The sequence below is a fragment of the Manis javanica genome, chromosome 2, assembly GCF_040802235.1.
Source record: "Manis javanica isolate MJ-LG chromosome 2, MJ_LKY, whole genome shotgun sequence".
Lineage (NCBI taxonomy): Eukaryota > Metazoa > Chordata > Mammalia > Pholidota > Manidae > Manis > Manis javanica.
This window is the reverse complement of record NC_133157.1, coordinates 187082632-187095550: the sequence shown is the minus strand read 5'-3', so window position 1 is coordinate 187095550 and position 12919 is coordinate 187082632. Positions and strand designations below refer to the sequence as shown.

The window sequence follows — 12919 nt, the reverse complement described above, 5'->3', positions numbered from 1 at the left end:
GCACAGCTGAAAGAGCCACACCAGGAATGCTCAATTGAATTAATACTTATTTGAATTGGTTTTGTAAAACATGTCTCAAGTGTCTTGAGAGGGTCAAACAAAATAGCTTTACGGGATGAGAAAAAATAGAGGCACCAGGAATGCAGTTGCACATACACGGGCCATTATGAAGCTCCCTGATTTTGATAGTATCTTACTAAATTAACCATAAAATAGAGTACTTGGGAATGAATGAGAAAAAACTGGTCTTTTAATGCAAATGACCAAGTTGTGGCCAATTCATTAAGTTTGAACATCCTGATTTTCCGTTTTCTACTTTCTGAGTATGTGTAAAGGCTATCTAGCTTGCCCCACTTGCTAACGAAAGATGGGAATTTTCATGTGTGGGGAGTTATTATCAGTCCAGCTCTCCAGTCTGGTGGCAGAGAAAATTGTTAAACTGATGATGGCATAATATCCATTGTGAAATGTGAGGAATTTGGCATCACCAAAGGAAGGAAGAAAACTAAAAATTGAAAATTTATAAGGAGAGGATGAAAGAAAACATTAACCTTATTCCCCATCAATGGACAACTGTATCTAAAAACCATATCTGTTTTTCACTGAAAGAGTTATACAGTGTATGTATGTGCACACGAATGGACGCTTGTGTGCACATACACAAAGCAGAATATTAAAAGGAAGTCTCAAACTGTAGAGAAGGATCAGAAAGATTCTACTGACTCCTATCTTCATTTAATTCTTCTTAGATAACAGTATGATGGATGTAATGGTTAAGAATTCTGGCTTGGAAGTCAAATTGTTGGGTTTGAATCCCAGTTCTACTTCTGACTGTGGTATTGATCACTATTTGTTCTCTAGTATCCATTCTCCCCTTCTTTAAACTTTATCTGGACATGTGGCCGGGAAGAATAGAGACTACATTTCCTAGCCTCTTGCAATAGGTGTGGCCATGTGACCACACTCTGGCCAAGGGGATGTGAACACAACTTCCAGATCATGCGCTCAAATAGAATCTCCATTTCCCTCCTTCACCTGTTAGAATACAGAAGTGATACTGCTCCATCTTTGATGAGGAGGAATAGCATAGCCATCCCCCTTCCTTCCCCCACTCCTTCAGGGAAAGCAGAGCAACAGAAAGAAGCCTGGGCCTCCAACAAGGTTGAGCTGCTTATCAGCCCTGGACTGATGAGGTTGACATGAGAGAGAATTAAACTTCTATCATTGTCTAAGGCATTTTTACTTTGGGCCATTTTAGTAGCCAAACTGATATCCTAACACAGTAATTGTGATTAAAGCAAGTTACTTAATCTTTATGGGTCTCAGCTTTCTCATCTGTAAAATGTGGAAAATACAATAACAGCAACAATAATAATAATAATACCTTCCTCACAGGGATAGGGCATGTGAAATGATCAGAAGAGCTCCTGGCACATGGGAGTACTCATAAGTGTTAGCTATATTATCATAAAAGTTACTGAATGCTGATAATATATGCATGGCACAATAGTAGCCTCTGGTAGTCCTAAATTCATCCTCTATACAGCCATCCTCTTTTCACTGGCATTTGAGTATCTCTGTATGATTACTGAACACTATAATATTTGTATCCCCAGAGCATCACATGGTGTATTTTTAAACAGCTATCCTATATAAATTCCAGAATATGACTTTCATTAGTGAAGCAATCCAGGAGAAGCTTAAAGTTAACCATGAAGGGTGCTACAGATAGAGAGAACTCAGTGACAGGCAGCTTTGAAACGCCATTAAAACAACCAGGACTCATGTTTACAGTAGGAAGCAGAGACGTCACACAGATAAACTCAACATATTCAGGACTTGATTTCATCTCCCAGGCCCTCCAAAAACTCAATCCTCCTTTATTATCACAAATTTACCTACTTTACTTACCAAAAGAAACTCAGCCCCAACCATGTGAAATCAAAACCCTTTCTGTGTCCCCAAGACCCTGGAGCTAAGCTGCTTCTGCTATAAGGCAGTGTTCCTCCCAAAAGCACCCATGTTTGCAATATGCAAGAACTTTCTGGAAGGAGATGGTGAGACCTCGAGTCTCTCCTTTTAATTCCAGATTGAGGTAGTATCCTTGTTGGACTTGGGTGCAGACCGAAGTGGCTTGGGCGCGGTTGGCCGTCAGGGAAGAACAGCAGTGCCCCTGAGAAGGCTCAGGGTCAGGGTGGGGTTCTGTTCTGGAGAACTGACTGTGGGAGCACTGTCCCAGAGCTGGCCTCCTGTGGTCCAGCCACTTGACCCCACAAGGAAAATGGCTAATGGTCACTGAGAATGTGAGTCCTCTGGACTGTGGAACAGCCATATCTAAGCATAACACAGGGCCTCCCCTCTGCCCGAGGCTGGGGGCCTTAGGCAGGCTTGCACTCTCCTGTGTTCAGGGTCTTGCCTGGACTGCCTGGTGCTGGCCAGCATGCACCTCAGTTGCTGTAGGAGGTCCAGGGATGGATGGGGCCTCCTAAGGAGATAAGGCCTTGTCCGACTGGATGACTTTCTACCTGGAACCTTACTCCTTTAGACGCTGCAGAGGAGAAGGGCTTATCAGTAGACCTAATGGTGGTCTTAGGTCTGCACGAACTCCCTCAGGTTTCCTAAACTTATTCCATGAAGGGCCCCCAAGAAGGAAAGGAAATAAAAGGAGGAAGGGAAGAATGCATCATTGTATTTCCTTGAATGTGCACTTTAAAATATCTCTGGGAGGATAGAGAAAACTAGAAACCAGTTGCCTTTGGCAGGTCAGGGTGGGAACTTGAGTGGAATGGGGTCCTGTGAGAGGAATGCTTTTCACTGTCTTCTTGTACTTTCTTGATTTTTGAAGCATCTGTGTCAAAAAATAAAATAGAATAAATCAATATTTTAATTAAATAATGATTATTTAAAATCCAAAATTTTATATTCATTTTTATTAAATTAATGAATAGTTGAAATAATATTTAAATAATAATTAATTAAAATAACTGGTTTCAATAAAACAATTTTAATATAAATTAAAACAATAGTAAATAAAAGACCATGCCATCAGATAATTTAGGGAGGCTGAGCAAGGGTGCGCTAGAGGAGGGGAAGGCAGGGGCCTGGGAGGTCCAGCTGCCCTTCTGCTCTGTAGGCTCCACCTCACTGCAAGTCCAAGAGCAAAAGAAATGGACCTTGATCCGGCAAAATAGTCACAATTACTATCTTGTCCCTGCTGCTCTGAAATCGCTCTTGAATCTGGGTTTTCTTCAACCCTCTCCTTAATTACTCTGACAACCTTCCAACCTGACTGCTTGTGCCAGGCTTTTTTATTCCCTCAGATTCATCCACCAAACCTTATGCTTCTTTTCAGAAATGAAAACTGGATCCTGCCCTGCAGGATATGCCCGTGCTTAAAGTCCTTCTGCCCACTCAGCATATAACATCGACACTCCTTCCATGTCACACCAACATCTTGCCTTCTCCCACTCACCCCGCTCTGTCCACAGGTGGCTGCTTGTGGTTTTCTAAATGGCCCACCCAGTCATGTTTTGTGGCTCTGCATATGCCATTCCTTCCCCCTGATGCTCCCCTTTGTGTTTTGTCACCCTGGAAAACTCCATTCTTCCATCAGCATTGGGCTTAAATGACATCTTCTTTATGATCCAGGATGGCCTCTCGTCTTGCCCCCAACCCTGACCCCAGTCGCCCCACAACACTTTGAACACATGACAATTAACACTTATTCTATTAGTGGTATTTGTACATTTTTATTGGACTCTCCGCCTCAAGAGAGCAGGAGTTATGCCTTATTCCTCTATTTCCAGTGTACAGAAGAACCCTGGGTTATACATGGGTGATTTAATCCAAATTAAATCCTCAGGATTGGCCATGGAGAACAGCTGCTAAGGTACCCTGAGGTTAAACTTCCTTCTAGAATTCAGTAAACTTGGCTCTGTCCCTGTCTAAATAATAATGAAGTTTAAATACCACAATTGGCACTGTCCCTGACTGAACAATGTCTGGAGTTTATACTCTAGCCAGATAAATCCTTAGCTCGCTCTAAAAGAAAAAAAATGCTTAAGTTCTTGAAGGAGATGTGGCCTTACATAAAGGAACACAGAGTGGTCTTATGTGCTGTGTCAACACTTTGAAAGTCAGGACACAGCACATTTCTTAGTAACAGCACAGTGGGGCTGTAGCAACAGGTGGGCTCCAAGAGCAACCGTGTGTGGGCACATTCACCTTGGAGAAGCTCCAAGGAGCAGAGGAGTGACGTGTTCATTTCCACTTGAAGAGACAAACGTGGTTTTCACATGGTATCCTCTCTGTAGGGTACCTGAGGAGAATGTTAATGAAATTACAACTGCCGAAAGATTAAACCCCACAGAACTTTTCACATAATACTTTTTTTGCAATTTTAAGAATTGTGGTAAAATATAGGTGACAAAATTGACACTTGTAACCACTTAAGGGTATAATCCAATGGCATTTAGTAATTTACAGGGTTGTGTAACCACTATCCACTTCCACAACTTGCTCATTATCCTAGATAGAAACTCTGTCCCCATTAAGCTTTCCATTTCCCCCCTCCCTGCAGCTCCTGATAACCTTTATTCTACTTTCCATCTCTGACTTTGCTTATTCTAGGTACCTCAATCAAGCAGAATCATACAATATATGTCCTTTTGTGTTTGGCTTATTTCACACTTGCATGATGTTTTTAAGGTTCATCCATGGCATAGCACATTATCAGAACTTCATTCAATTTTATTGTTGAATAATATTCCACCATATGGATATGCCACCATTTGCTCTTTCATTCTCTCCTTGATAGATACTTAGGTTGTTTCCATCTTTTGGTTATTGTGAATAATGCTGCTATGAACAATGGCGTACAAGTATCTGAGTCCTTGCTTTTAATTCTTCTGGGTATATACCTAGAAGTGGATTGCTGTATCATTTGGTAATTCTATGCTTAATTTTTTGAGGAACTGCCAAACTATTTTCCACATCAGCTGCACCAGTTTACATTCCTAAGAACAGTGTGCAAGGGTTTCACTTTCTCCATATCCTTGCTAACACTTATTGTCTTCCCTTTTCTTTTTTTGTAATAAGCACCCTAATGGGTTTTGTGGTTTTGATCTGCACTTCTCTAATGACTAGTGATGTTGAGCATCTTTTCATGCGCTTATTGACCATTTGTGTATCTTTGGAGAAATGTCTACTCAAATCCTGTGCTCATTTTTAAATCAGGTTTTTAAATTTTTTTCTTGTTAAGTTGTACTTTTTTTTTTCTTGTTAACTTTTATATTCTGGATATGAATCCCTTATCAGACATATAATTTGCAAATATCTTTGCATGATTTTTAACTTCATCCAGAAGAAAATCGTAATGTCACAACTAACAGCCATTAAAGTGGTGATGCCCACTCTTTTGAATGCTCAAATGAAACTTAGGCTGCCAGCTGGGAGATACTTCCTTCCTGTCAGCACCTCAGGCATGAGAGCAAGAAACCAACAGCAACAGGTGGCAAGAAGGAGAGCCTAGAGGGGTCAGGGCAAGAGCGGAAGGATGACCAGAGCTGGAGTCTTGTTTCAGGAACTCAGGGTCTGCAGAAAAAACCTGGTTTTCCCTGCCTGTGCCCCCACACCATGGATGTTGACTGCGAAAGCCTTATCTGATTCTCCTCCCAGTGCCCACTCAAATAGGTCACCTACTGAGTTTACCACCTGGTGAGATCCTGCCCTAACTTCTCTTCTCTCAACCCTGTTCTCCACGTGGGAGTAATGCAGCTATTTCAAGCCAAGCTTTCTTTTTGCTTTGTTTCTAGGACCTCATTTATGTGAGGCTGACAATGGAGCTGGTAATAAGATGGCTGAAAGTCCCCATCTCCCCAAAATAGAGCTGTGGTTAAGGACATAGTTCTCAGGTGTCAGTTGTAGTGCCACGTTTGAGTTCAGTCTTTGAAGCCACTGACTGCGTTTCAATTCTAGATCCCCTGTTTATGATCTTGGGAAATCACTTCTCTGTGTCTCATTTTTTTTTCATCTGCCAAAGGGGGATAATAATAGGGCCTGTATCAGAGGGCTGAGGTGAGGATTAAATGAGATAGTTCCTGGAATGTGCTTAGACCAGGGATAGCACGTTGTGAGGGCTTAATAAGCATTGGCTATTATTATCCTCACTCCCCCCAAGCTTCCTCTTCAGCTCTGGAATTGGCGCATTTCTATGAGTGATCCCAAACACTGTTCCTCCTCTGATTTTCAACTCTGTGCCTTTCCCCGATGGCTGACTGCACTTTCTGTGAGTGGGCAATGATGCCATCAAAAGTGTCCAGCACTCGTGTTTGATAACACTGGAAGCTGAGTCACACTGTCCAGGTACAAAGCAAGAGAAGAGGGAATCCCAGAGAAGGTGAACCATTCAGAGCCACCCTGTGGAGGGCATTAAAAAAACACTATGTGATATTTTTCTTGACTGACCAAAACAGCATCACACTTATCTAGGAATCTAATTTCAGGGTTGTAGCCATGAACCAGTCATGGGCACTGGCTATTCGACCACGAATAGGTCTGGCATGCCCAGAAGAGATGCTTGAATAACCTCCCCAGGCCAGAATCACTATGGCAGGGTAGCTAACAGCCATGGGTACTGGAGTCAGGCAGGCCAGATTCCTAGCTTGGCTCTACTACTTATCAGCTGTAAAACAAGTAGCAAGTAGCTTAACCTCTCTGGGTCCCAGCTGTTATCATTTATATGATGGAGATAATAGTACTGCTCACTTCATGCTATTTTATGAGGATAAAACAAATTAATATGTGTATAGGACTTTGAACAGTGCCTGTTACGTAGTAAGCACCCTCTTAAAAATGTATGTAATGCTCTGGATTCATCAACCACTAAACACACAGTAATGGAATATAAATGTACTATCAAAGACGGACAGCTGGAGAGGGTGACCCTAGACCCACAGAGCAGCACATCTGGCTGTGTGGAGAGGGAAGATAGAGCAGTGCCAGGCCTTGCTGTGGGCACTTCATGGGAGTGGCCGCCCTCACTATCTCACAGAACACCTGTAGCCAGCGAGGTGGGGGCAGGAAGCTGATGTGAGGAGCGACAAAGAAGCCTCCCTGGGGCTCTTTGGGATCAAGTATTGGGATGTCCCCAGGGGAGAGGCATTCATTCCATTCAAAACATCTCAGAAGAAGACCGGTTGATATTTGCATATGACTTAAGTAACAGCAGCTTCATTATTTTTACTCCCTGCCTTTAGCTGGGAGATTACATTAAATTCTAAAACCCTTCTGTGGCTCTCTCCACACCTCTCCGATTTCCCTAGTGGATTAGTATCAGGCTGGCACCAAGGTACTTCCAAGCAGGCCTGCAGGGTCTGCAGTTTGTATTACCGCTCAGTGTCCCAGGAACACCTCCACTTGCCCTGTGGCTTCCGGTGGAGAACTGCCAATTCTCGGATTTCAAACACCTTTTGGTTTGGCATTTCGGTAGTGGCTCCATTCCTGGATAAACTGGCATTTCCTGGCACCCACTCTGGTTAAATTCATCAGCTTGAAGCAGCAATTCAGCCTGGTGCTTAAAGGTGCAGAATCAGAAGAGTTCAAACCTGCTTTCAGTACTTAATGGCTGTGCGAATTCAGGCAAATTGCTCCATCTCTCAGAGCCTAGTTTTGCCATCATTGAGATGGAATCAACTGCACTTTCCAGTGCTGTTGTGAGGACTCCAAGAGATAAAGACACGGCACTGAAGGCAGACCTGGCAGAGCTAGTGCTAGATAAATGGGCCCTATTATTAGCAGGCACAGGATAGCACATTTAGGCCCTGCAGCTGCTCTTTTGAATCCCTACCTCTACTCCCTCCTTCCTCTAGTCACAGGCTTTTCAGAGTAGAATAATTACTAGTGTGTCGAAATCTGGGTGGGGAACAGGTATATTTAAAATTAGAAACCAGTTTGTGACACACGGGCTGTGCAGATTGTAGGTCATCATTTGCCCCCAGCAACTAATTGTTGATGTTTTATGGAATAATTTGTGTTGGGGTGGGAGTATGGACACGGAGGCAGGGTCCCCAATACTGGGCTCTGATGTTGGCTGACCTGGAAAGACTTCTAATAGGCCCACCCACAGGAAACGGGGAGGCAGTCCCCCTCTTTTCTCTGTGTTCCAGCTGGATTCTTTGCGAGGGCTGGGGACAACTGAGCCAGAAGCAGGAGGAACTAGGATTTGTTTTTGGCACCAGGGAAACCAGACTCTAAACTGATCGGTATAACCACCTTGCAAAACAAACAACAAACGCAGGTGTCTCTGGCCAGAATTAAGCAAAACATTGTCCTCTAAAGCAAGTTCACAGAAACAGTTACTGAAATGAGGGATGTAGGTACTGGGCAACCTTTTTACTCGCCTGGAATAAACTCTACTTGTCTTTCAGACAGAAACAAAACAAAGAGACTTTTTGAATCCCTAGCTCAAAACAAAATGGTCCTTATCTCTTTGAGGTCAGCCTCCTCCCTTTTATCCAGCTATGTGACTCTCAAACTAAGGACACAAAAGAGTCAGAAGTGCCCAGGCTTATCTCCTAGCCAATCCAGTCTTTCTTTGCTAAGAGCAAGCTTTTAGAACAGGCCACTTTCCACCGGTTCCAGGTGAACCAGATCACTCTCCCTCAAGTCCCCTCGGGGGGAACCCAAAGGTCCTTCTCACCAAGATGCATTGAGTTCCACCCTCCCAGCTTAGTGAAAGGTGATGTTAAGTATGGATACACGTTACGTCTTGTGTTAACATTTGTGGAAACCAAACTGGAGCTTTCTGTTGGATGGGAGATGGGCAGAGTGGAAGGGAAACAGGGAACAAAGAAAATGCGCAGTTCTCTGTGACATTTCTCAGTGGGGCTGTAATTATACAAGCACAGATATTTTATCTATTCTAAAAACAACAGTTGTGGGGTTTTTTGTGGAGGGGGGGCAGATTAACCTTCCCTGGAAAATCGCCTAAGACAGTCCTTAGTATTGGCTTTTTTCTCTTTTTCTTCCCCCTCATCTTTCCCAGGTCTTCTCCTTTGCTTCCCTCCATGGACATTTTTGGAGGAAGGCAAATAAGCTCTATCAGTCAACTGCAGAGCTTGCATATGGCACTAAAGATGGTCGGACATGCAAACCTTGTGCAACAGCCTCAACTCTCGCAGATTTCTCTTAACAGCCAATGCATCTGAGCAGAGCTGTCCTGGAATGGCAAGAGAGGTCTTGAGCCACTGGCTTGTGGATTCTTTTTCCTGTCTTTAATCCTCAAGCCTGCCAACTCTGCAGGTCTCTGAGGGCGATCTCAGAAGCAGCCCGCTGACCCAGCCCTCTCTGCTCCATCCAGCAGTGCCTAAGGGCATCCTGGAGTGCTGACATCCAGACTGGAGTGGCTAAAACACTATGGATAGGGATAAGCATATAAGGTTCTGGGCCTGCAGCTCCCTGATGACCTGCCAACACACATTTTAGCCCAATAGAACTGGAAAAGGAATCCCAGAGTCTCCCCATTCATAAGCCTCTGGGTACCTTCTTTATGAAGTGGGTGAGTAGGAACTTCTCCCCATAGAGGAGCTGGTCTGCATCCAAGGGGTTCCCAACCTTGATGGGAGACTCAAGAATCCCCTTGGAACATCAAAAAGCAATATCTGGAATTTCCCTGGGTCTTCCTTTGGGTCACTGAGTCTTGCCACAGCTTTGGAACTGGAGGGGAGGTACCGCAATGGTGGGAAACCCCTCCACAGCCTCCTCATATCTGCCCCTGCCCCAGAGGGAAAAGCTCTCACTCCCATAGGCATGAGAGCCTTAGACATAAAAGGTTTTAGTTTGTTTTCTTTGTCTGCCAGTGTGTGCACTGGAGCCACAAAAACACAGATCCAGGAGAGTGGTTGTTATTGCTATGGAGATTTTTTTTGGACAGTTAAAGGCATAGAACTTCTCTAAAATTTTTGCTCAGAGACCAAATGAAATTCAGAAGGATTCCTGAAACACTGTTTAGGTGAGCAGAAAATCCCCACTTATCCCACGGGGTTTTTGATCTTTGCAGCCTGGCCCCTCTACACGTGCCAAATAGGCAACAGTGTCCTAATCCAAGCAGGGGCAAGTCTTGTGAGGTTCAACCAGAAAACTGTCTGCAGGAGGCTGAGAAGAAACAGAGTAGCAAGGCTGCGGAGAGGCTGTGATGAATCACACTAACAGCAGCTCACTCTGTTTCGCATGCAGGCCTGGTGCCCAGGCTGTAAACAGATCATCCCACTAGAATATCACAACACCCTAGGAAGGAGGCATTACATTTATTCCCATTTTACAATTCATGAATCAGAAGCAGCCTAGGATAATGGGCCCAAAGCTCAATTCTTACTCATGTGGCCATGTTCACATCCTGATTCTATCACTGCCTGGCCATGTGACCTTGGGCAAACAACTCTCCTGTGCCTCAGTTTCCTCATCTGTAAACTAGGGATAATAATAGTGCCCATGGTTGATGTGAAGAGTAAGAGACACAGAGTGCTTTCGGCAGTGCCACACACACACTTAATTATGCTTTATCACTGTGATATCATTCGCCCAGCCTGGAGGCCATAGAGCCAGGATTAGATCCAAGTCATCTGGCCACTAAGGCCTCTGGTTCCAGGTTGTAGTGGCGGATTCTAAGAAGCAAGAAGCAAGGAGCTGCTGACAAAGTCCTAGGGGCATGGCCTTGCTCCTCCTGCTTCAGCTGCATCCTGCTTACAAAGGTCTGGGTTTTCCCTTTCACATGAAGACTGAGCCACAGCTCAGACACCCTCTGACACATCCATCTGCAGTGAACCACAGACAGACAGACAAAACCTGTGAGTTCCCATCTATCCCTACAGTGGCCAGTTTATGATGCAAAACCCTGCTTTGAGAACCAATTCTGGGAGGCCTTTGCTGTACCTTTCAGCCCTGGTGTCCTGCCAAGCACTGTGCTTGAGGCAGCCTCATTCTCCAGCCCCGGCCTCTCAGGCACCACTCTACCGTGAACAATTCAATGAGCTCTTTCTTCAGCCCAGCCATGCATCAGCAAGGCACGACGTGGGTTTGGCTCACCACCTCCAGTCAGTGGGATTGCTGGACTCCACTCTCCAGTAGGGGTGGTCTCCCTCCCTACTGGGGGCTGCTCGGTCTTGAGTATTCTCCTGGCTGGTACCCTCACCCTGGTAACTGTTCCCAAGGGACTTTTGCGATTGTTGGTAGAGCAACCACCCCACACCCCCACACCCTACTGTCAGGCAGTGCCTTCCAGAGCTCAGGGAAATAGAGCCAGAATTCAAGCCCATGGGCTGCTTGGTGGAGAGGCTCGAATGACACTAAGGGACTACTGCCTCCAATATCTTCCCCAGGGATCATGCTTCCAGCCTAAGATTCTCTTCATTAGAGGCATGCCTTTAGATTATATTCAACCTAAACCTGTGTTCCAGGTTGCCAGGACACACCTTAGTTTACCCTGTTATTCCGGTATATTGTTTCAGTCTCAGAAGTGTCTTGGTTTGGACATAAACAACCTGGTCCTCCTAGTTTTAGCACCATCTATCTGGGAGACTCCAGTTAAGATGCACATGGTTCCTGGGCACTTGCATTTGCTAGTCCAGGGTGCAGAAAAGTTCTTACAAGGACTGAGAGGAATTGCCCCAGGTTTGTTCATTTGGTCAGGGTCAGGGAGGGCAAGAGCTAAATGGCTAAAGGAGGGGAGAGACTTCAGTCCAGCCGGGCTTGAGAAAAGCCCTGAGGCTTCTGTCCTCACCTCCCTTGACAGTCTGGTTGGTGCCAACTTCTGTGTTTCTCACCTTCCCTGGATATTCCAGAGTGGCCACAGTCTGTTGATCTGCCAGATTCTCCACTGGACCATAAGTTTCTAAGGGCTAAACATTATTCCATTCTCTATCCTCTGTCTAACCCCATGTTTGTCACATAGTAAGTACTAAAATTTTCCGTGAATGAATGAATAAATGAATCTGACTCAATCTCTTCATCCATAAAAGGGAAAACCCAGCATTTCAAGGTGATTGTGATGTTTAGAGATATTTATGTAAACTGCTTATTTAGCACATGCTCACTGAATTACAGACTTTCATTAAACAGTAACTTAGGTTCTATCATTATTATTAGTCCTGCCATCAACCTAAAAGCAGTCCCACTAAAACAAGATGGAGGACTAGAACTGCACCACCCGGAGTGTTGCCATCTCACTGGGATATACTTTTCCTTCTGTATGCTACCTCTGAAATTCAATGTCAGTTGGGTTCCCCTATTGGGACTTCTTGGCACTGGAGGGGAAACACACAAAATGATTTGTTCCACAGCCCAATTAGGGTCATCATTTCTTAGAAAATAAAGCAAATCAATCAAATGAGTGTGGAGAAGGACTAGATGTTTGAGAAGGGTCTATGACATTATGGGTTGAAGAAAGTGGGGGTGAGGTGGAGAGGGGGCAGAACAAATATGGAAAATGGGAAGGGGTTCCAAAGGCATCTTCATCTGCTCTGCAGCATAGTGCAGGACCAAGATGACAGCTCCATCCCCTATTTCATCCTCAGAAAGTCCTATGAGATGGGATATTATTGCCCCATTTCACTTGAGAGCACTGAGGGAAGTGGTTAGATAACCTACCTACGGTCCAACAGGTATAGAGAAGCAGAGCTGAGCCCTGAGGTTCACACCAGGTCTGCCTGAGCCACAGCTCACATGCCTTCTTCCAAGCTTGCTTCCTTCCCACAGTGGTCCTGGGGTGGGGAAAGCAAAGGAGATCTGGGATGAGCTAGTCTGGTTTCCATTTCCTGAGCCAAGCTGTATGAGGTAAAACAGCAGGGGACTCACTGCCTTCCGTCTGCAGCCCAGGGCCTGGCCCATGCTAGGTGCCCAGCAAACATCAAATGGAGCCCCTGAG

General features: G+C 44.8%; 1 protein-coding gene across 1 annotated transcript in view; it reads right to left on the bottom strand.

The window, feature by feature from the left end:
* Positions 1 to 1931: 1931 nt before the first annotated feature.
* The window catches only part of LOC140845695 (uncharacterized), a 39604-nt gene continuing 28616 nt past the window's right edge, over positions 1932 to 12919 (bottom strand). The window contains exons 3-4 of the mRNA XM_073220466.1: positions 12643 to 12755; positions 1932 to 2848 (exon numbers count right to left, since the gene is read on the bottom strand). Of these exons, the coding sequence (XP_073076567.1) occupies positions 12714 to 12755 (42 nt within the window). The 3' untranslated portion in view covers positions 1932 to 2848; positions 12643 to 12713. The remainder of the gene's footprint in view (positions 2849 to 12642; positions 12756 to 12919) is intronic.